The following is a 24,857-nucleotide window of genomic DNA, read 5'->3' on the forward strand; positions in this document are numbered from 1 at the left end:
TAGACACAGTGCCCAGACCTGAACTGAGATGGTCATCTCACATCAACACAAGACCACGGGACACAGTCCTGTCTGCACAGTGTACCATGGTCACTGAGTCACGTCCCCACCCCCAGGAAAGCAAATCAGTTCTATTTCTTCTCTGGCAATACCATGCCCTCAGCCCCCTAGCTGCTGACAGGGAGGCCAACCATTCACTCCAAGCACCTGGGGCCATCTCTATGATTGCTAGCTAGCCCAGAGGTGAGCATAACCCCTGTAATGCAACAATAAGAGTTAGAGCTGGCCACGGCTGCCGGGCCCCTGGATGCTGCCAGAAAGGATGGTCAGAACTTACTGGTCCACTGAAGCCAGCCAGCTGAGTGATCATCAGGCTCACGATGGACAGGATGAGCCGGGTGCGGCAGAAGATCCACACCACCCTCCGCAGGGACGCGGCGTCTGGCCCGGCTTCCTTCAGCTCTTCTTGCCACAGTCTCTCTAGTCTTAACAAGGGCACAGTCCTCCGTTACCCATCTCCCACATGGGAAGTCACACCCCCTCACTTCCCTCACACACACGTCTCTTCTTTAGAATTTCCTGCCTGATCTCTTCACCTTCTGGGGACAGAATGCACTTTGTGGAAAAACTACGTATCTACTCTGCTTGGTGGGAAGAACGGGGCGGGGGGGGGGGCTCTCTGAACCCTGCTTAGGACACGGACAATGAGGAGCACAAAAGCCTTCCTCCCACCCCAATGAGGGATCTAGCCCAAGACATAGATTCGTGAGCACAAAGTTTCCTTCCCTGAGGGTCCCCAGCCCTGTCTGAAGGCTCCTAGGATACAGTGTACAGCTGTAAACTAAACTTGGTTCATAACAATGGGCTACCACAAAAATGTATTCTGTCACAAGGCAGCAACATAATCTCCCGCAGACTCCCGCAGGAAGAGAAGCGGGGCTGAGAGAGAGAGAGAAAGCCTGTGGTTAAAATAGGAGATACAGAAGAGCAAAGAGAAAGCCACCCCAGCTGACCCGCCCGCCCCTGGACAGCTCAGCTCTTTCAAGGCCACTACTCATTCCCACGTTCCTAGCTCAGACCCTATGCACCCGGGGCAGGAGTGGATCAGGGATGCCTACCTTCGACAGTTCACTTCCGAGGACTCGAACTTGGACAAAGACCACACATCCTCCATTAAGAGCTCCCCCTTTTTGTGGGCCACGCGGGCCAGGGGAGAAAGCCATGAAAACGTCATGCAGGAGAAGAGCCCAGCATTGTCCACCGGGTGCTGGTGTCTAGGGAGAGAAAACCCAAATCACAAAGCCATCAGCACTACCAGGTGGACAGGTCAGCAGGGGTCCATGTAACACCACCTGGGCAATAGAGCTCCTAAACTACAGATGGATTGTCCTCTCTGGTCTGACCTTAACCCGAGTATTTCAGGTGCAGACTGCTGCCAGGCAGAGCTGCCACCCAGCAGAGCCACCACTACCCAGCAGAACCATCATCGCTAGTCAGAACCACCGCTGCCTGGCAGAGCCATTGCCACCTGGCAGAGCTACTTACTTGGAAGTGGTCCGGATGGGTTTGAGTGTATTCAGGCCATGGTGGTACTTTCCCTTGGGGTGTTCGTCATCCAGAATTCTGAGCTGAGAGTGCATGGAGACATCCAGGGAAAGGCCCTCGGCCCGGGCTGCAGTTTCCAAGGCATCCTGGCATTCCAGCTGTGCCAGCAGATGGGAAGTGAGGTGAGAGCACAGTTAAAGGATGTAGAACAAATATATAGAGTGTGTGTTTGTGTGGCTGAATGTATGGATGATTACTTCCCAGGGAAAAAAAAGATTTATTATTTAATTGAAAGATGAAGTGGCAGTGATAGAGAGAGAGAACTTCTACCTGCCAGTTCACTTCCCAGGAGATGGCAACAGCTGGGGCTGGGCTAGGCTGAAAGTAGCACTCCAAAACTTGTCCCAGACCTCCCATGTGGAGCACTTGGGCCATCTTCCGCTGCCTTCCCAGCTACATTGGAAGGAAGCTAGATTGAAACCAGAGCAGCAAAGTCTCAAAAAAGTGCCCTGATATGGGATTCTGACATCACAAATGGAGGCTTAAGCCATCGTGCCACAACGAAGGCTCCTGAAGCGTTGTGTGTTTTTTTAAGATTTATTTTATTTATTTGAAAGATAGAGTCACAGAGTATAGGAAACAGAGAGAGAGACAGAAAGATCTTACATCCACTGGTTCACTCCCCAAATGGCCAAAGCAGACAGGGACTGGGCCAATCTGAAGCTAGGAGCTTCTCCTAGATCTCTTACATGGATGCAGCAGCCCAAGCACTTGAGCCATCTTTTGCTGCTTTTCCAGACATATTACCAGAGAGCTGGTTTGAAACCAGAGCAGCAAAGATTTAAATTGGGATCTATATGAGCAGCCAGCATAGCAGGTAGCAGTTAACCTAATGTACCACAACACAGACCCTAAAATTTGTTTTTGATCACCAATGCATTTTATCTTATTTGCCAATGGAGATTGAAAACCAATCACTTCACTACAACCACAAATTCTACGACCAATTTTTTCTAGGACAATAACAAAGAACAGACCCTACAAGCCAAAACAAAACTCAGCAGTGTAGCACCCAACACACCAAGCCCAGTCCAAAGCCATGTACATCTTCAGGTGTCACCTCTTCTCCGCAAACAGAGGCAACCCACATAACACAGCTGAAATGGGAGAGCTAGCAACCAGGGTCACTTGAATGCCTGAGCAAGTCGAGCATAAAAGCTATGCTTCACATCTTAACCATGGATCTTCAGAGAATGGCTTCATATCAGGCAAGTCCACAGCGCTGGGAAGCACACTCACTTCCCTTGGACAAAGGCAAAGCATTCCAGCTTGGGGACGACTGATTAAAAGCACATTTTGACAAATGAGTCAACATCAAGAAAAAGACCTTATGTAAGGTCTTTATGTGTAAAGTGAACACTTAATTTAGTGGTTAGGGACTATGATGCTTCATAATGAACTAAAGGCTGCTGAGGTTCAAGTGCATAGCATTCTTACTGTTAAGCAAAATATCTATGTTTGAAAGGTAGAGCTAGAGAAAGAGGAGAGACAGAAACAGAAATCTTTCATCAATTGGTTCCCACTTTCCAAATAGCTGGTCCAAAATCAGGAGTTTCTTCTGGAACCCTCACCATGAGTAGTGTCTCAGGTATCTGGACCATCTTCTGCTTTCCCAGATGCATTAGCAGGGAGCTGGAGCAGAAGTGGAGCAGCCAGAAATCAAACTGATATCTATATGGAATGCTGGTGTCACAGGCAGCAGCCTTACTCACTGTACCACAGCACCAGCCCCCACAAAGCTTTTTCTTATTTTACACTATGTATAGTCAAATAGGAAAGGGGAAAAAACATTTAGCTGAGGAAGGAGAAAGAAACACAAAATGCAAGCATATCTACTGTAACTAGAAACTGGGCCTGTATACAGAGTAGGTACACAAAGTTGGAGGAATCAGCCTTGGTGACAACCAAAGCTTCAGAAGGCAGAAGATTAAAGGAACATTCATATTTAGATAAGTATTACAAAATTCTATTAGATTGCCTCTTGATATCAACTTTTATCATGTCACTGCATTGCAGATTAATTGCTTCCAATTGTAAGTGGGGTAAAAGCTACTAAATGACACAGTTAAATAGATTGCCATTACTGGCGCAAAACAAACACAGCACAAAATTTTACACTGAATCAATGTTAAGCATAAAATTCATGGGGCACTAATTACATTCACAATGTTGTATGATCATTGCCACTATTTCCATAATAAATGGATCTTGGGGTTTGGGCCTTGGGGTTGGGGGCAACTGCAGCTCCCTGCAGTGTGACAGCTGTGGGCGGTGCCCCTGCCGGGTAGGACCCAATGCTGGGGACTCAGGCCAAAGCTACTGCCGGAAGGCAGTGAATGAGTCCCTGGCTTTGGGCTAACTCTGGGATTTTGAAGATATGTAGTTGCTGCCTGGGGACACCCATGAATAAGGTTAGTTTTAGTGTAAGTGAGAGATGAATTCTGGGTCATGAATGAGTGACAGGGTCATGAAACTTTCTCTCATGTGTGGGGACTGAGTCCTAGTGGTTTGGAGGGAAATATCCATAAGGTAATTTGGGTCAAACGGATTCACCAGCCCAATTAGGAATCCAGAGATGGGTTGTTAGCATAGCACATCACTGACAGCCACACACCAGTCCACACCAAAGCTATGGATGGGGGCCTGTTTGGCAGGGCTAGGTGCCATTACCTGACTGGGTGGTGGAATAATGGAGTGGTCACATTTGGCAGAGTCAAGACACTGTCTAGCACATGAGAGAACTTGGTCTGGAGGTAGACTCTGTTGGGTTGTGTGGGCCCAACCCTGTGGGAATACAAGTCCTGTTGGTTGGCTTAAGAGTTGGGGTGGTGATGGACTAAGCTAGGTGTGACCCATGGTACTTGCCATCACTCATGGGTAAAGGAACCTACAACAATCTGGGCAGGTCAAGGCAGCAGCACCCAAATATGCATCCTAAAACCAGATGTGGGGTGGGCTGGGCTGCAACTGGAAGGGGGAGGACTGGGCAGGGCCGAGCAAACCTTAACTCACAAGAAAGAACAGAAATCAGGTTGGAGCACAGGTCATGCTGAGTAGGTCCTTGCACCTACTGGTCTGCGTGAGTCAAAGATGCTAAGCCACAGTGTCTCAGGCAGGGGCCAGGACAGGTGAGGGGCTCTGCAAAGCTGAGTCAGGGCAACCACTGGCCTGCACGTGATCTAAGGATGGGAATAGGTCTGGTTGGGGAGCTAAAGAGACACCCTAACTGGGTTGAAGTTCCCACCAAGGAGCACATGGGCTGGAATGGGGGCTGCGTCCTGATCAGGATATGGTTGTAGTCTCCCTTGGCACAAGTGTGGCCTGGGACTGGATGCACCAAGCCGGGCCAGACTGCAACACCTTCTTGTGTTCTGGAGGACCAGGATAGATGTGGGACAGAATAGGCTAAGTCTCAACCCCTACTGAGCCATGTGTGAGCTGTATGTGGGTATGGACAGACCATGGCTGGGCAGAAACATCCAACAGCAAGAACCAGATTGGGTTGAAGGCCATTCAGGAAAAGCCACTGTTCCTGCTAGGACAGGAGGTAAACTGAGTAGTACTGGCTCATGGACCCCCTGGTATGTGCAAGATCTGGCATTGGGAGAGGTTCTGATGGAGGAGCCTGGGCAACCCCTCTGGCAGGACACAGACCTGGCAGGTAAGTGCAGGAAACAGCACAGAACAGGCCATGGAAATTATCCCACTGGTATACATCTGGCATGGGTTGGGGGCAGACCAGGCTGAATCTGTTCACATCAACCGCTGGCAAATTCGAGCACCAGAATAGAGTGTGGGTCGGGCCAGGTTCAGTTTGACACATACCAGTACACATTAAGGAATGCCAAGGTGAGGTGAGCCATACCAGATGTGGTTGCAGCACCTAAACAGCATATGTGAAAACCGGGGGGGGGGGGGGGGGAGAGGCAAAGCTGGCAGGGGAATGAGGACTCCCCTGCTGGACAACCACTCCCATTGGAAAGCATGAGTCGGGATGGGGGCAGACCAGATTAGGCAGAACTGCAGCACCTGTGGGCCTCATGTGAGCTGGATAAGGGAAGGGCCAAGTGGGCTGACTGTTCCGACCGGTACAAGCAACAATTAGAGTGGATGAGGGATGGTTGGGCTTAGCCACAGCATCAGCTGGTAGAGGCTGGCACTGGGAGCTAATTCTGTCAAGTCAAATGCCAAAACCACCTGGAGAGTGCATAATCTGGGAGTGGGAGTGGCCTAGTAGTGAGATAGTGGGCACCACCCTTGGGGTTACCACTCTCACTGGACAACACAAAAACCAGGACGGGGGTGTGACTAGACAGAAAAGCACCTGCCAGTATGTGTGTGGACTGGACAGTAGGTTGGTTGGGTTGAATTAGGCTTCAATGCCCACTGACAAGTACCAGAGCTAAATGGGATGTGGGATAGACTGAATAAGTCTGCGGTACATACTGACAAGCATGGGAACCAGGGCAGGGTGCAGAACTGGTGGGGGTTATGGGGAGTCACCCCAACCAGGCTGCAGCTCCAACTGGTTTGCGTGAGGACCAAGTATGAAGTGGGTAGGATCGAGCTGAACTACAACACCCATTGGTTCAAGTGGATGACAGGGCTGGAAACAGAACTGACCTGGCAACAGCAACGACTAGCACGTGCATAAGCTAGGGTGACAGATGGTGTCAGACCCTGTACTGGCAAACTCATGCAAGAATCAGGTTTGGGATCATCTCAGATGAAGTTTCTTTGGAGATCCCACAAACTGGACTGCTGATCTCAGAACCTCAACCATGAAGAGACTATGTCAGCCAGTGGACTCTGAATACATTTCATCGTGATTGCAATGGCGAAATTGGCAGCAATCCAGAACTACTGAAATATCAAAACTGCATGAGCAGGACTCTTGGAGCGTGCCTCACACTGGGGACCTGGAATGGGTGGGAGTTTGGGTGGGGCTTTTCCCTTTGTTTCTCCCCTGACCCCAGATACAGGGAAAAAACCGATATTAGTATGGAATCAATGGTATTACCCACTTTCATCCTGTAACCCTTGACACTTTGTACCCTAATCAACTAAGTAAGATTATTAAAAAATGATAAATAAAATAAAATTTTTTAAAAAATAAAATAAATGGATCTTGAAACACAAAAATTTGCTTCAGACTTCAATGAGGTCCAGGAATCCCTGCTTGAACTGTAGCTGGAGCTTGGAAAAAAGATCCACTTCAGAGTTGGTTTGAGGTGGAGATCTGATATCTTGTGAGATCTTAACTTTGGACAAATGTAGAGCAGTTTGATATTATTCATGATTCAAACATTAGTTATCACCAAAATTACTATAGTAACACCTTACATTCCCACTACCAGACTGTGAGGATCCAGCTTTTCCACATCTGCATGAGCACTTGACATTGGCACCATCCTTCAGCGCAGACATTCTCTTGGTGTGGCACGGTGTTCAGGGTGGTGTATGCCTATACTACCCCAAGGACAAAGGACACATTGATATCTGTACTTATTTGTCTCCCAGACATCTTCGTGGTAAGGTATCTGTAAAAGTGGTTTTTGCTCATTTTTTTAAAAAAATATTTGTTTTATTTATTCAAAAAGACAACGTTAGAGAGGAGAGAAGAGAGAGATCTTCCATCCACTGCTTCACTCCCTGAACAGCTACAACAGCCAACGCTGGTCTGGTTTGAGACCAGGAGTTCCTTTTGGGTCCCCCAAGTAGATGTAGAGGCCCAAGGACTTGCGTGACTATTAGCAGGGACTGGAAGTGAAGCCACCAGGATTTGAACAGGCACCCGTAAGGGCTGTCAATGCTGCAGCAGGCAGCTTTATGCACCATGCCACAGTGCTCGCCCCTTACTTTCTAAGTGGGTTGTTTTCCTAATGTTGCATTTTCTTTTCATTTTACCTATTTATTATCTGAGACACAGACAGTGAAGAGAGAGAGAGCATTGTGGTCCCCATCTGCTGGGTCACTACCCTCATGCTAGCAACTACCCTGCACTGGGGCCAAAGACAGAACAGAACTCAATTCTAATCTCCCACGTGGGGGGCAGGAATCTAACTTTAAGCCATCACCACTGCCTCCCAGAGTCTGCATGAACAGAAAGCAAGCAACTACAGCCAGAAGCAGAGCCAGGTATTGAACCTGAGAACGCCAATAAGGATGACAGCATCTTAAGCATGAGGCCAAATGTCCATCCCATTTTGAGTTTAGTGCTTTACATACTCTGGATTCAAGTTCTTGGCAGACAAGAAATCTACAAATATTTTCTTTCATTTTATGGTGTGTTTCTATCTTCTTAATAGGGACATTCACACAGCAAAAGTTTGTGGCTTCAGTGAAATCTAATGTACAGATTCTTTTTATTTCATATACTTTCACTATCTTGCTTATGAACTCTTTGTCTAACCTTAAGGCAGGAAGAGTCTCCTATAGTTTTTTTTTCTAAAAATCTTATAGTTTTACATTTAGATCTATGAATCAACTGCAGTTACTTTGGCATAAAATTTAGGTAGTTTTTTGCATTGTTGTTGTTTTGTTTTGGCTTGTTTTTATTTGCTTGTTTGTCTTGCCTTAAGATATCCAACCATCCCAACACCATTTATTTAAAAGACTACAAGGGAGTGCTGCAGCACAGTAGGTTGGGCAGCCACTTGGGACACTCACATGCCTGACTGGAGGGTCAGTTCAAGTCCTGGCTACTCATTCTGATCCAGCCCTCTGTTAACGCATTCTGGTAGGCAGCAGGACTACGGCTGGTGTGACTGGGCCCCTGCGATCCATAAGGGAGACCCACGTGGAGTTCTGTCCTAGCCCTATTTGGGAAATGAACCAGCAGATGGAAGACCTAAATATGTCTGTCTGTCTCTCTATCATTCTGCCTTTCATGTTGATGAAAATAAGTTAAAAAAAATTTTTTTTAAGAATGCCTCTTCTCCATTAAATTGTTTTTATACCTGTATCCCCAGGTCAACCATACTAGTATAGGTTCTGTTCTGGACTTTATTCTATTGAGTTGTTTGTCTGTATCTCCACTGATACCACTGGCTTGAGTATTATAGCTACAGAGTAACTCTTTAAACAAGCACTATGATACACTATTCTTTCCTTTTCCAGAGGTTTGCACTGTGGCATAATGGGTAAAGCTACCTCCTGCCACACTGGTATCCCTTAAGGGCACTCGTTTGAGTCCTAACTGTTCTACTTCCAATCCAGCTTCCTTCTAATGCATCTGGGAAAGCAGGAGAAGATGGCCCAAAGGCTTGGACCCTTGCACCCATGTGGGAGACCTGGAAGCAGCTTAGGGCTCATGGCCAGTTTGGCCCAACCCAGGCCATTGCAGTGATTTGGGGAATGAACCAGTGGATGGAGATTTCTCTGATTTCTCTCTCTCTTTTCTCTCTCTATAATTTTGCTTTTCAGATAACTAAAATAAATCTTTATTTCCTTTCAAAATTATTTAAGCTACTCTATTCCTTGGTCTTTCAGTTAGAATTTTATGGAAATCTTTTTTCCATACTACAGACAGCATCAGAAGAGGAGCACTTGGTATGCCATGCCTTAGTATGCTCATAAGAGAATTGCATACTAGCATTCAGAAGAAACCAGAAAAGTCACCCATCATGGGACTCCTTATGTACAAAACTTGCAGGGAATGGGAATAAGAACTTAACAATTCCTATGTGTTCAGCATATCAATTCCATTTTCTTCATCTTTAAAATACCCAGTTGATGTTTTTCATCAAAACCATTAAAAGAAAACTGAATAGACTTAATAATAATTACTAACTCTTTCTTGTATTGGCTTTGTTCCTTTGATTTATGTAACAATGTCTCATTCTACCACCTTCCAGGGAATGACTAAGTGACTGCCTGGACTGCAGAATGCCAAACTAAAAGGCTCCTTAGGAAAAAGTCAGTGTCCCTAAGTTTATCATTAAGTAGCGCAGTGATGTCACCAAATGCCCGCAACCTGACAGAGATGGTAACCTCTGATCCTGACTTTGATTTTAGAACAAGGAGCTCAGTGCAATTTTAATTTTGTCCTGACAAAGGCAACTCCCACACACAAATGGGAAAATCACCAAAACTTCACATAATGAAAGAACATAATATGGGGATTTCCAGAGAAAGGGTACGGGGTGGGCATCTGGCAGAGCTGTTAAGGTGCTTCTGAAGATACTTGCATCCCATACTGTAGTGTCTGGGTTCAAGTCCATGTTTCCAGATTCTTGATGATGACACAAGACAGTGACTCAGCTACGTAGGTCCCTGACACCCACACAGGTGGCCCAGACTGAGTTCCCTGCTCCTGGTTTCAGCCTGCCCCAGTCAAACCCTGGGCTACAGCAGGCATCTAGTGAGTGAACCGGCGGATAGGAGTGCTGTGTTTATTTTCCTCTCTGCTTCTCAAATAAATAAAAATATTTTAAAAAGCAAATAAACTATAGCTGTACAAGACGATTCCAGCAGTTCCCTCATAGATAACTCTACTTTTTCCTCCAAGCTGAGGGCGAAATTAAAATTAACTATTGGGCCCGGTGCAATGGCGCAGTGGTTAAGGTCCTCACCTTGCACGCCCGGGATCCCATACGGGTGCCAGTTCTAATCCCGGTGGCCCCGCTTCCCATCCAGCTCCCTGCCTGTGGCCTGGGAAAGCAGTCGAGGACGGCCCAAAGCTTTGGGATCCTGCACCCGCGTGGGAGACCCGGAGGAGGCTCCTGGCTTCGGATCGGCATAGCATCAGCCATTGCGCTCACTTGGGGAGTGAATCATCGGACAGAAGATCTTCCTCTCTGTCTCTCCTCTCTGTATATCCGCCTTTCCAATAAAAATAAAATAAATCTTTAAAAAAAAATTAAATTAAAATTAAATTAACTATTAACTGAGAAACCCTGACTTTCCAAACTAGGCTCATAACAAACAAAGGGTAGTTTCCAAAGCTAGTCACAATCATGTAATTAAAACACTAGACTGCAAATAAACTGTCCCACTTAATTGCAAAAATACACATCTCTAGTTGTTTTTAAACCAAAGATGAGCAGATGCTAGAGGACATATATATTATACATTTCAGAGTTAAACATAAAATGGAAGCATTTTTACACTAACCTGCCAGTGACTACACAGACATCTCACAGGCACAGCTTCTGTGATACCCAACTTTTCTTCCTCTCTTCGCTTCCTAAAAAAGCTTACATGGCTGACCATTTGAAGGGGGAAAAATATGTCTTTTTAAGGTAAAAATAAACATATCCTGCCACATTTTGCATTCTATAAAGTGTACTACCAACATTCTAAGGTTGAATGGATTGCCAGTGGAAATGAATCAGGAGAAATACTTCAATCTGGTCAAACCATGACAACTTACTAGAGGAAAGCATAAAACTACAACCAAGCAGGGAGACTAGGAGACTACAAGCCACTACTTAGGGCAAATAAATACCGGATTGCAGAGGAACCAAGATCCAGGCTTCACACCACACATTAACTCATGTGGACTTAGCCCTAGTAAGCTACACACACAAGGGAAAATAAATTTAAAAACAGGAAGTAGCACATTTAGCCAAGTTGTGAAAAGGCAGACTTGATTTCCCGCTGAAAGTCAGAAACTTGGCAAAGGTAAATCAGAAGGATTCACTTACAAAAGGGACAACATTTTTCATAATGAAATCAGCAGTAAAGGAAGAGGACAGAGCTTAAATAGCCAGGTAACTGATGAAATAATATATTTTAAATAGTAGGCTTTTACTGGAAAAGGCAGGATCTTAGAAAATCCACTCATGCAGCAAACACTTTTGTTACGCATGAGGTAGTAGTCTAGGTGTCAAAAGACCCAACAGGTGCTAAGTAAGAAGTGTAATTTTAATTTTAAAATACAATTGTATGAACACTTTAGTGAAAATAGAGATACAACCCAATATGAGCAGGAGGAAATGTAAGCAAACACAAACTTCCTAAACATCGAGCCAACTTGTAACACGCTACCAGCAAGTACTCAGAAGAACAAACTGGAAACACAAGACGCTTCACAGAAGCTGCACAGGCCTCCACTACTTTACTGCAGGAAGGGAGGTTTTTCATATGCTAGAAATTACTTAGACTCAATGACTTAACCATGATTTAAATGCCTACCACAAACCAATGGCTAACCTAGCATAGACCAATAGCTGGCGTCACGCTGTCCGACACAGAACACAGGTGCAGGTTCTAACCACTTGGGTCTCAGTCCCAGCTGCACTCCTGATTCCAGTTTCCCACTAATGTACATTCTAGAAGGCAGCAGGTGATATGGCTCTCACAGTTGGGTCCTTGTCACCCACACGGGGAGCCAGGATGGAACAAACCCTCAGTTTCCTGCTTTGGCAGCTGTTGTAAACATTTGAGAAGTGAAACAGTTTGGGGGTATTGGGAGGTGGTTAAAGAGAATGTCTCTATCAAATAAATTATTTTTTTAAAAGGAAGAACTACAAGCCACAAATATAGGCATATAATGTAATTAAAATTTTCCTAGAGGCTAGCCTTTAAAAATAAAAGATGGAATTAAACAATGTTTTGTTTGACTCAATATTAAAAAATTACTATCCTTTTAACGCTCACATAACAATGACTAGTATTTTCCAAATTTCTTACTCTGTATTCAAACTCTGAAACCAAGTCTGCACTTCAAACTCGTAGCACATCTCAATTCACACTGGCCATTTTCAAATGCTCTGGCTAGCGGCCACAAGGTCAGACTATGCAGCCCAGCAGCACGCAAGTGAGGGTGCCTGTGTTTGCCCAGGGGCTGTGTGGCAATATTTGGAGACATTCTTGGTTGTCAGCACAGGAGAGGTGCTGCTGCCCCTCTGACAATGCATAAGACAGCCTCACAGCCAAGGGTGATCTGGCCCCTAATGTCAACCGTCAACCACATAACATTGCCCTTGGATGGCTAAATTGCTCACAGGGTTAGTACACGGTAAATGCTGACCCATGAGTTTGATTGGCTTTTATGTTATGATACTGCACATAAAAATTTTCAGGAGTAATTTTTTTTTAAGATTTACTTATTTTGAACCTGGCTCGATAGTCTAGTGGTTAAATCCTGGCCTTGCATCTGCTGGGATCACATATAGGCAACAGTTCACACTCCAGCTGTTCCACTCCCATCCTGTTCCCTGTGTGTGGCCTGGGAGAACAGCAGAGGATGACCCAAAGCCTCGGAACCCTGCACCCACATGAAAGATCTGCAAGAAACTCCTGGCTCCTGGCTTCGGATTGGCTCGGCTCCAGCTGTTGTGGCCACCTGGGAGCGAACCAGCAACTGTAAGAACTTTTTCTCTGTCTCTCCTTCTCTCTGTAAACCTGCCCTTTTGATTAAAAAAATAAATATTTTTAAAGTGTATTTTTAAAAGATTTATTTATTTTAATCTTAAAGACAGTTAAACAAGAGAGAAGCAGGGAGGGAGAGGTTAAGAGGGAGAGAGATACAGAGAGAGAGGTGGAAAGAGAGAATCTTCAATCTACTGTTCACTCCCCAAATGGTTGCAACAGCCAGACTTGGGCCAGTCTGAAGCAAGGAGCCAAGAGCTTCTTCCAGGTCTCCCATGTGGGTGCAGGAGTACAAGCACCTGGGCCATCCTCTGCAGCTTTCCCAGGCAATGGCAGGGAGCTAGATGGGAAATGAGAAGCTGGGACTAGAACTGGCACCTATACAGGATGCTGTACGGCAGAGACTTGACTTGCTTCATGCCAGAGTGCCAGCCCTAGCGGTAACATTTTAAAACTTCTCCTGAGAGCAGATGACTTGTTCCCTTTCTTGTTTCTCTTAAGCTGAATGGGAGGAGAAGGGGCTCCCTAAGGCCAGACAGCCCAGTCACACAGGGACGCATCTGCTGCATGTGATTCATTCTAAAGGAACAGTATCGCTTGAACTAGGAGTGGGGGGAAAAATATTAGCTGAGAAAATACCACTGCCACTTCTATATTCTTTATCATAATATGGCAAGCAGCACTGTTTTCTTCCTACTAAAGTGATGGCAATGGGGCAGAGGCAGCAACAAGTACTCTGGGAAAGAAGAAAGGGACAGTGAAAGTTCAGATCCTGCCACTGTTCACACACAGGCCAAGACAAGCATGCCCATCTGGGGAGGGCAGCAAGGAACACTCCATCTGTCAGCAACAGCCCTGCCTGCAGGGAGTCTCTCCCACACACATCTACCACACAGCAGGGCCATATCTACCCAGGCCACCACAGGGGACTGTCCATCGGACAGGGCAATCCTGTGCTTTCTTTCTGCACCAAGGCCCCTGGGCCAGATCTCGTGTCCCAGGTTGAACAGTGGAACCCTTCTGTGACAGGACACAAGCAGGGCAGAACAATTCCCCAGCCACAGTGCTGAACGTTTACTGGGTGGCTCCCTGCGCAGTGGTGGCAGGTAGCCACTGGCAAAGCAAAGAGCAGCCACAAGAGACTGAGGCTGCCCATGTGGCACCGCCCCGTAGGAAGGCAGCAAAATGGGGGGCAGGTGGGGGTCACACTCAGAAGAGCTAGGCCTTGGCTCCTCCTGTCTTCCTCTCCTCTCCTTGACTCCCGAATTCCAACAAAACACACAAGATACGTGGCCTCTTCTGGCGCAGGAAGGCTTCTCTGTGGAAGTCTTGGTCCCACAGGTGCCTTTACCACTGGTGTGCCAAGGACAAACTGCTGTGTGGTCAGAAGTCCCAAGAGATGCAGAACACTCAAAGTTAAATGGAAATGTGGAAATAAAGACTTTTAAAACTTCGAAGTGTAAAAGGCTCCAGTCTCCAGCAAATCAAGGCAAGCTGCTAGAAGTTATTTCCACTCCTAATTCTCCCCAGGGACCTCCTCACCGCCCCCCGCCCACCCGTGTATTCACATGATCCTGACCACCTCAAACTCTTCCGGGAATTCCAGTGGTCACTTCAGCCAAACAGCCAAGTTACGAAACTCCCAGGCTTCCGAGAGGGACGTGAGGGACTGGAGAAGAGAACCCATGAATCCTTGATGCTCAGCTCAGCCCTGCCCTTAGCAGCCAGGCTGGATGGAGAGATGTGCCACATGTGGGGCTCACTCCAGGTTCCTCAAGCTGATGGCCAGCTAACAACACGAGTTGCCAGGGGTAGGGAACCTATCAGGCCAACAGACAGAACCTCAGGGCACGCCATGCGAACCCAGGTCTTTTGTTCTGCATTGTATAAGCTAGCAACACCACACAATCACCAGAACATTTCATAAACTTAATTCCCAGGATTTTATTTCAAGTTCCTGTTGCACTGGTGGGAAGGGAAGGAGGGGAGGTTAACTCTGTTAAAACCAGAATAAGGTTGCGAAGGATTAAACTGGAAAGAAACTGCAGGCGGGGAGGATCCAAGGAGACTACCAGATGAGAGGACTGCATGAAGACTTTCTTCCAAGATCTGCGAGAGGTTTGCTGTGACGGCTACAGAAACCAAACCTTGGAAACAAAACCAACACCTCATTCCTCCCCAGAGGCTGACTTAACCAGCCCTGGCTTGAGTGGTTTTAACATTCTGCAAACGAATTTAGGATAGTCTTAAAAGTGCCAATTTGGACAGCAGAAGTTGGTAATGCTAGTCTTTTGCATTTGACAAAAAAAAAAAAACCCTTCAACAAGACTTTCAGGAATTGGTGGCTTTAAAAAAAAAAATCTCTCAGTGCTTAATCCAATGTGTGCTACTTGCTTAATATATTGGGTGTTAAGGTTCTATCTATCACATGACCACTGTACCGCATGAACCTAGTCAATGTCAAGTTGACAATTTTAGCTACTAAAAGAATGAAAGGGGTTAATGGGGAGAAAGCAAGAAATGGGTCACAAAAGGCAGAACACGCTGGTTTGCCACACGGGAAAAATCAGCCTCTTGAATGTATAGCTCTCTACACAGGCCAATCATGACAACTCACATCTTCCTTTTCAAAGCATACCACACATATTCTTTCTTGTCCAGATAGGCTAATTTTATTCTCAAGGATTATTCATGATCTTATAAAGCCTTGTTTATTTATTTAAAAGGGAGCGTTATAAAGAGGGGGGAGAGAAAAGAGAGAGAGAGAAATCTTTCATCTGCTAATTCATTCCCCAATGGCCACAATGCCTAGAGGTGGACCAGTCCAAAGCCACGACCTAGGAGCTTCTTCCAGGTTTCCCACATTAGTCCAAAGGCTAACGCCCTTGGACCATCTTCTACAGCTTTCACAGGCACATCAGCAAGGAAACGGATGAGAAGCGGAGTAGCTGGAACTCAAACCAGTGCCCACATGGGATGCTGGTGCTTCAAGTGGCAGCTTAGCCACAATAATACCACAATGCCAGCCTCCAAGCAGTAGCCTCGTGAAAAACTAGTGTGGGTGATTTAATTATGGTAGAAATGGTGAGTTCATGTCCTCTCACTGTGGTGGGAAGCAAACACAAAAGTTGGGTAGCAAGCTAATGGGCTACTTTCTTGCCATGAGAGACAGCACTGAAAATAATGAAGTGTCTGCTCAATACCAGTTGTGTCTAATGTCAACTAAAATAAAATGCGTTGTATAAGATTACAAGATCCTTTAAAAAGTCAAACAATTATGACCACTTACTATAACCCATTCTGGATGGTTTACTTCTAAAAGTCTGTGTTTGTTTTTACAACACAGAATAGACTTCATAACAACTATACATGACTCTGTTTAACAAGATTTGCTTTTGAAAACAAGCAGATCATACTCCAAGGTTAGGTGCAGCTGTTGGGACCGGTGGCGTCTGCCAGCTGCTCCGTGGGCAGTGGAACATAATGCTTTAAGAGAAAGCCAAGGGCGCCTTTAGCTCCCAAAATAACACCACTGATGGCAGAACTAGCCCTAGCCGCAGTTGGCTAAGTAAACTCTCTTGAGCCCAGCCAGCACAGAGATGGGGCTACCCGGTGGATGGTCTACGAAAGACTGATAACGGTTTTTAATGCACACACATTTCTAAATCAGTCTTGCCATCTGACTCTCTGAGCAGGCTCTGCTGAGCTGAGATTTTCACCTGTCATTTCCTAATAGAATTCAGTTGATTCTTCAACTAGCTAGTTCAGAAAATACATGTAACATCTAATTACCTAAACACATTATGTCCTTAAGAGCCAGGTTAGGGAGGAAAGACACAGGCATGTTCAATCTGCCAACTAGTGGACTTCCACGCACCAAATTAATTTTACATTAGTCTGAAAGTTTGATGATGACAGATTCAACCACTGCAAAGACTTCTGGAGATTCTCTCTCCTGTCTCTGGCACCAACCTTTTTGCTTTTGATTAAGAGTGAGAGAAACATAATGTGACACTGAAGAAAGCATTATAGAAGGCTACCTAAAAGTAGAACTGAAATTCCATTGAAAAAGTTTTCGTTAACCATTTTTAACCTCTACATCACCTTAACAAAATATGTGAATGCCTAAGCTTGCTTAGAAACAGAAAGCAAGTTCCAATACTTTTCTTCCCTTTAGATGTTAATCTCCTTTGACTCATGCCAACAGCCTATATTTATTTCCCTTTAGCAGCGTTTCCAAGCACAGCACGGCAGCCTCGCTGCAGACGGCGTAATAGAGCTCATGATCAAGGCCACTGGCCAATCTTATGAGTCCCATGAGCATTGATGCAATCACCAAGCAGGAGCCACCTGGACCCCCACCAATCGTAGCCCTGTTGTCACTGTCACTGGAAAACTCTGGGCTGATATTGGAGAACAACACCTGGCGCCAGGCCAGCTACCCTATCCTCCACAGCAGTGCCCGAGACACCTATCTGGTCCTATTAAGCTTTATGGATACCTACTGGGAGAAAACAGGGGTGGAGAAGGGAAGGCAGGCAGGTATTGTGACTCATTTTAACACAGTCCAGAAAATCTGCTGAATCACTGAACACCAATCAAGGGGAAAAGGAAAAGCTTCCAAATCCTCAGCTCCCTCAGCCTGCTCTCTCTCCTAAGGAATATTCCAGACCCTGAAAATACAAGGGCACAGAAAAACCACAGACTTTCGGTATGTAAATCAAAAAAGCTTAGGGTCAAGGTCTTCAGAGTCTCTTAGCAAAACAATGTTGTTTCTGGATAGAAGTTAAGAGTAAATGTATTTTTTCCAGCTAGGAGCTTACATTAACATGATCGTTTCTGATGAAACCCATATCCCTGAACCTTATGATGTAACTTCACCCCCCAAAAAAGGTTTCAAATCACTAATTATAAAATAAACTCCAATTAAGGTTAAAGGGTCAGTCTAACTGACAAGGGTGTGGAAAGTCTGGCCCAGGGGCTATATAATGCTTGTGAGATCATTAGTCTGCCCTGCCCAAGTCAACTATGGGAGGAACTCAAAATTTCATAACTATATAGCAGGATAGTTTCTATAAAGTTTACAGATGACGTTATAAATATCCAGCGGTCCCCACCCCTGGAACAGAACTATTAAAATACTAAGATTGCTGGATTTTACGAATTTTTGCTTTGTCACTTTTCTTACATGAGAATATTGCAATTTGGTGGGAAGCAAAAATGCCATGGTACACTTTTGCAAGAAGGGTAAAAAACAGAGAAGTAATGGCATGTGATCTTGAGTTAACTTCTGCCTATTTTCCACGTTTCTCTCTTCCCAGATTAGACACGCTAGCGAAAAACAAGTCACTTCACTCTGGCCTGACAGCACTGAACTAACAAGCCACCCCACAGGAAGACAAGGTTTCTCCAAGCACCTGATAACTTAGTCTTGCATTTGCTTATTCATTTAAAGCAACTAAAATCCAGACTCCTTGGTTTATTATTCAGTGTGAAACTCACCAACTCAGCTCTCTGTATCTATGATGCCACACACTTCATGCTCAGATAACGGGCCTGGTTGTCCCTAATTCCTGCTTGCTCTTGGGCCTGTCACGTTCTCCGGATCCTCCCTGTTCGTCAAAGTTCTGAGGAGAGGACACCTTCTTTGAGTGTCCTTGCCTTCCTGAGAGGCATTCCTCCCTTCTTATTAATTTCCACAGCACCTGAACAGTAATGCTCAAGTATACATCTGGGAGTTGACAAAGTTTTTCAGGCAGGCAGGCAAGCAGGCAGGCAGGCCCAGTACCGATGTTATCTGTAACCAGACCACTTGGTTCAGTGCATGGCTTGCATATTACAGGGTGTTTAAGCATCCACCAAGCAGGAAAATGATGAAATATCATCTCTTAAGAAACAAATGAGGGTGGTGAAGTCATGTGGCCTACACACACACGTGAGGATTTCATGCCCCAGCCGCAGGAAGAGTGTCAAGTGGTGGCCTAGACACGAGCCTCCACGCAGGCTGAAAGGACGGCAGCTTAACATCAGCTGACAGCTCAGGCTCCAAGAACCAGTGGTCAGAGAAAGCAGCCCTGCTCACACATAAGGATGAAGGGATCCAAGGTGTGTCACAGCTCTCAACACAGGAGAGGTGTGCAAAGTCACTATTTTTGCATGGATTCCCTCCAAGCATAGGATAGGGAACTCCAGATATTTGATGATCTGGTGACTGGGGCAATTTTCTCAAAGAGATTGCAAAAGAAAGACTATAATATTAAGAACTGGACATACTGCATCCCCTGAATCTTGGGGAGTGGGGGAAGGACCAGACTTGCTTTGAATCCTATGCTTCTAACATGGCTTCACTCCTCATTTTCAAAGGGTCCCAGCCAAAACTAAAGATGCTGAGTGAAGCCTAGGGGAATGCATACAGGCTCATCTACTGCTACTCACAGGTGCTGTCACTGATCGATGTACAGCAGGCATGTCTGGCATCGGGGAGGTCCTATGCTCTGTTTATCAATTAATCTAGAAATGGTGACTTTGATGATGTGACATGAAATTGTGACCTATCCAATTAACTGCTTACTTAAACCAAAACCAGTTATGTTTATATACTGGCACCCTACTTCCCAACTACTGAAATTACTCATCTTTGCACCATCTCAAACTGGAAAAATTTTTCATCATGCTGATTCCCTCTGACAGCAAACTCTCAAACATATCTGAGACATATTTTCTTTTTTTTATACGTAGCATTCAAGAAGACTCTAAACAGCATATGAACCTTTCAAAATACTTAATAGCTTTATATTCACTTTACCATGTATCCAAAATAAGGCTGAATAATCCTATAAATTCATAAGTTACAGGTAAAGGCTAAGCACAAAAGGAAAAGGAAAAAATTAAAATTTTGAAAACAAAACTCCAGAGGGTACAAAGATACGATAAAAATCAGCAACACATAAAAGAGTAATGAGAACAAAATTCATATGGACTCCTGAAATTTACAGAGGTGGGATTAGCTGTCCTGTTTCTTCAAGAGAAGACTGCTCTCTCATGGGGGTTGGCGGGGGGGACTAGCTGCCAGGGTTGCTGGCTCACTCACTCAGGGACCTAAAGGCCAAGTGGGCAGAGACTCTACAGTTCTCCACCTACAAAGAGCCCGCTGCTACTGTTCACACTAATGTTAATTCTGCCCAAGCAAACTGGACTGGCCCCTGTCCCCAGTGGTATCACAGGACCACACAGCTTCACAGGTCCCAACCCTGCCTGGTCTGCCAGCCAGTGTTGGCAAGGAGGCTGCACCTGCAGGGACGTGGCTCTGACACTGCTCCACCTGCTCCTTGCTTGTCTTCTAACTACTAATCATTTGACCCAATGCACTGCAAATTCTATGTGTTCAAATCAGACTTGCTGGTATCTCCCAAGTCTCCTTCTCCCCTATGCCCACTCATAGTTCTAAATCCTCACCACCAATCCCAGCAGCCCAAGGCCTTCCTCCCCTCCTGAGGTGCCCCTCGCCTTCTTCCCTCTCCTCGATCCTTTTAAACAGATAGCTGTCGCAAACGAACAGGCACAGCTGATTCCTACTTGGTCCTGCAGGATGAATCTCTTTCCTGTTCCAGGTTTTTTCTGCATGGTTTCAAGACTAATCTTTCTAAAAATTATTTATTTTGAAAGCAGAGCAACAAAAGAGAGGGGAGAGACAGAAAAAGGGAGATCATCTATCTACTGGTTCACTCCCCCAAGTGGCTGCAGTAGCCAAGTCTAGGTCAGGAGCTCCATCCTGGTCCTCCATGCAGGTGGCAGGGGGCCCATGCACTTTGGCCATCTTCTGTGTTCTCAGATGCATCAGCAGGGAAGATGAGAAGCAGGGCAATTGAAGACTCCGACTAGTACTTTAATACGGCATGCCAGCACAACACTAGCCCCAAGACTGATCTTTCTAAGATGAAATCCTAAATTTAAAAACTCTCTTATCAATTCAATGTCAGCAGACCTGAGGGGCATGCAAGTGGAAACCACAGCAAGAGATCAGACATCCCTACCAGAATGGCTAAAATAATGATGACAACACTAACTTCCAATAAGAATGTAGAAAAACAGGCTCATTGCTGATGGCAATGTGAAATGACACAGCCACTCTGGCAAACAGCACTGCAGCATCTCATAAAACTAAGCATGCATTTACCATATGACCCAGCAACTGCAGTCCTGGGCATTCACCCAAAGAAATGAAAACTCAGGTTCATACAAAATGCTAGCTACAAATGCTTGAAACACCTGGGCCTGCAATCACCACAAACTGGAAAAAACCCATATGCCCTTCAATGGACACACTGCATCACACCACCAACATGGAACATTACTGGGTAGTAAAAAATAAAGAACTGAATGTGCACACCATGAAGTAGGCAGTTAGCAAGGAAATGAGGCCAAGTTAAAACAAAATCTCAACGGCACATACTGTGTGACTCTATTTACAGAGCATCTTAAAGTGACAGGGAAGAGAAAAGCTGAGTGGTCACCAGAGGAGCAGGGGAAGGCAGAGGTGGCCTACTGGGATCTAAACTGTGGTGCTGTATGTGGCCATACAAAACTGCACATATGGGTAAAATTCAAATTATGCTGTGTGTGTGTAAAACCAGCGAAATCTTAATAAGCTCAATGAACAATTTCAAGGTCAATCAACATCCTGTTATGACACCGCATAAGTTGTACAAGCTGTCACCACTTCAGGAAACTGAATGAGGTGTGTATGCACACATGCATGTGTGTGTGTATGCACGCATGTGTATACACGAATATCCATTTTTTTTTTACACCTGGATATACAGCTACACTCCTCTCAAAAGCACAAAGCCACCCCCACCCTGCCCCGGCATGCCAGCAGGGCATGCAGCTTTCCCTGAGCCACACTCCTTGTCCATACCCCCTGCTGGTTGTCCACCCCCCCAACACCTCTCAAGCACTGGCCACAGGCCAGGTACCAAGTACCCCCAGTGCTGTGTGTGAATGCACTTAATCTCTACCATTGCCACCACTGTAGATACTAAGCCCTGAGGTTCAGCTAGTGTGCTGGCTTCCTCCACTGTCCCAACACATCGAATACTTTTTCATGACTGTTGTTATCCACATCTGCGGGTCTCTACTGTCCAGAAAGCCTCCCAGCCTGATCAGGCCTCAAGGACTTGCTCCAAGGCTACCATCCGTGTGCCCCTTTTCACACCGAGAACTCACAAGATACTCTGCAGTACATGCTTCGTTCACATAATGTCTAGGCAACAGGACACAAAGGAGTTACAGAGCTGGCAACAAGGAAGTGGTTGATAGTGATGACACAGAATCTGGGCTTCTCCAAAGTGAAGCCTGAGCGGGCATTGAGAAGACCCGCTGGGGAGAACATGCTGACGGGTACAGCGTAGAGGCACAGGGAATGTCAGGCTAGTTGGATGCCAGTCTCAGGGGGCAAAGTTTCTACCTTTCCCAAGGTTTCCTTAAACAGATACGTGAACAACTGCCTTCAGCTAGTCACCCACATTCTGCCTTATTAATTACTTTTGTAATTCAAGAAAGAATATAATGCCTTTCTCTTACAGAAGTAGTGTTTTTCCTCCAGTGTACAAGGTTACCTTTTGACTAGACACTAGACTTGCCTCAAGCACACTTACAACTCTCCGAATTGTACAATCACAGTGAGTCTCTCCAAAGAGTTCACTCCCAAAACACACGAGGCCGAAGAGAAAACCCATTTTAAGTAAGTGAATGAAACTTCACGGTTCATCTTCTCTCTGTCCCTTCTCTCTTCCATGGTGACTTCTCTAAAGCAAAGAAGGCACCGAAATGGAATAGAAAGAGGAGGATGTTCTGGGAGCAACAGGCAAGAGGCTGGGCCACGGCCTCTCCTTCTGTCAACTGTGTGCTGACTCAGAACCAGAAAACATCCCCTAAGCAAACATGAATTCTTGCCAGTGACTTCAAGCAATAGAGAAAAATAAATATATGTATATAGCTGTAATCATGCACCCGGTCTCCAAAGGTGCGGTCTAGCACAAGCAGATAAGAAAAGGAACTCTGGGGAAACACTGACCGGTCGAGTCCTCTTGAACTTGGGCTCTTCCCGGTCTCGGTGCTGCCCAGCACTGCTGGCTCTGTCCCTCACGCTCCTGTAGCCAGGACTGGGGATGATGTACTCCTTCCCAATGTCAATGTCCTTCATTGCCTCTGAGGGCAGGTGCCACGGCTCCCAGACTGTCGTTTCCACTTCAGGATTTCTGAAATGAAAAATTCATCAAGAACAGACATCTGTATTGAGCTTAATCACATGCTAAAGTGCTTTATGAGAGAGAGAAAAAAAAAAAACCAGGACGCAGCTATCCAAGTTCTCTACTGCTGTAACTATAGTATTAAAACAGGGTAAATACTACTTCGTTTTGTAAAGAAAAAAAATCCAATATGATAGAACCCATGAAAATGATCTTTTTCTACATGTGAAGGGAAAAAAATTAGAAAGAATATACACACTAGGAAAGAGACATGCAACCTGAATAAGTAAGCCACAGATCAATGTACAGAGCCTTTACCTAAGATCGAAGGGGCCCGGCGCAGCAGCCTAACAGCTAACGTCCTTGCCTTGCACATACCAGGATCCCATATGGACACCGGTTCTAATCCTTGTGGCTCTGCTTCCCATCCAGCTCCCTGCCTGTGGCCTGGGAAAGCAGTTGAGGATGGTCCAAAGTCTTGGGACCCTGCACTCGCATGAGAGACCCGGAGGAGGCTCCTGGCTTCAGATCAGCGCAGCTCCAGCTGTTACAGCAACATGGAGAGTGAGTCAATGGATGGAAGATTTTCCTCTCTGTCTCTCCTCCTCTCTGTATATCTGATCTTCCTATAAAAAATTTAAAAAAACTTTCTGCAAACAATTCCAGTTTGTTCCATGCCTTAAAAACTCCGCTACTTCAATGTGGATATCACCTTTCTTATTCAACTGCACTAACTGAAAACTTACACAATATCTACTCCCCCAATGATGGAGCCCATCTCTGATTCTTATAGTCAGCTAGCTGACATTCAAGGTGCAAGCTAAAACACAAAACATCACTGTAACTTGAATTAAAGCACAGATTCCTCTCAGGGTAAGGCAATTCTAAAATCAGTGCTTAGAGTTACACAACACAGGGAATATACTTTTTTAAAAAACACATTGAACACCACACTTCAGAAGGATGAATTTCACAGTACTTGAATCCTGTCTCAATGAAGCAGTTACTGAAGGACGATAATAACCAAAAATATCTCCACCACCCTGTTCCACCTGCACCTGTTCTAAACCATCATCACTTGCCTGGCCTACTCAATCTCTGTCATCAACTCTGATTACTTCAAATAAACATATGTGTACATCTCTGAACCACTTCCCCACTCACAGACACAAGCAGAGAAAACACCTTTGCTATCAGCCTCCCTGGAAATTAAAGCAATATAGCCGCTGTGTGCTGTTCGGGTTCCAGAAATGCCTGCTTAACACTGGGACTGCAGGGTATTATCCTTGTGGCACAGAATCCTGTCAACTCTAATTCCTTTCTTTAAGGCATGAGAAAAAACAACAACAACAACAACAACATTTACTAGTCCTCCCAATAGGTACTCAGCCTCCTCCAGCACCGAAGCCAAGCTGGACTCAAGCAACCTTTCCAAATTCCGGTTCAAGGATCCTAGGATTGATCCAGCCAAGTGACTTCTCTTAAAAAACACACATCACCTTGTCCAATGACACGCTGTACCATAAGGAACACTGGCTCACCGAGTGAGAGCAGAGTCCTCACGTCACGGAGACCTCATTAAGGCTCAACTATAAACAGCCCTGCCACCTGCCAGTGTCCCCAGGGACCACGCAGTGCAGCCCTCCCCTGCCAGCGGCTCCCTAACCTCCCTGGGAGAGGGGGCTG

The 24,857-nt window shown here is 45.6% G+C and overlaps 1 protein-coding gene across 7 annotated transcripts in view; it reads right to left on the reverse strand.

Annotated features, from left to right (window-relative positions):
- Positions 1-24,857, reverse strand: part of ABCC5 (ATP binding cassette subfamily C member 5) — an 83,147-nt gene that overhangs the window by 56,223 nt on the left and 2,067 nt on the right. For all 7 annotated transcript variants that reach the window (XM_041003044.1, XM_041003042.1, XM_041003043.1 and 4 more), the window contains exons 2-5: positions 22,997-23,180; positions 1,546-1,703; positions 1,119-1,274; positions 338-485 (exon numbers count right to left, since the gene is read on the reverse strand). In XM_041003044.1, coding sequence (XP_040858978.1) covers positions 338-485; positions 1,119-1,274; positions 1,546-1,703; positions 22,997-23,125 — 591 coding nt within the window. In that variant the 5' untranslated portion in view covers positions 23,126-23,180. The remainder of the gene's footprint in view (positions 1-337; positions 486-1,118; positions 1,275-1,545; positions 1,704-22,996; positions 23,181-24,857) is intronic.

The sequence above is a fragment of the Ochotona curzoniae genome, unplaced genomic scaffold, assembly GCF_017591425.1.
Source record: "Ochotona curzoniae isolate NIBS_2020 unplaced genomic scaffold, NIBS_Ocur_1.0 scaffold_2587, whole genome shotgun sequence".
Lineage (NCBI taxonomy): Eukaryota > Metazoa > Chordata > Mammalia > Lagomorpha > Ochotonidae > Ochotona > Ochotona curzoniae.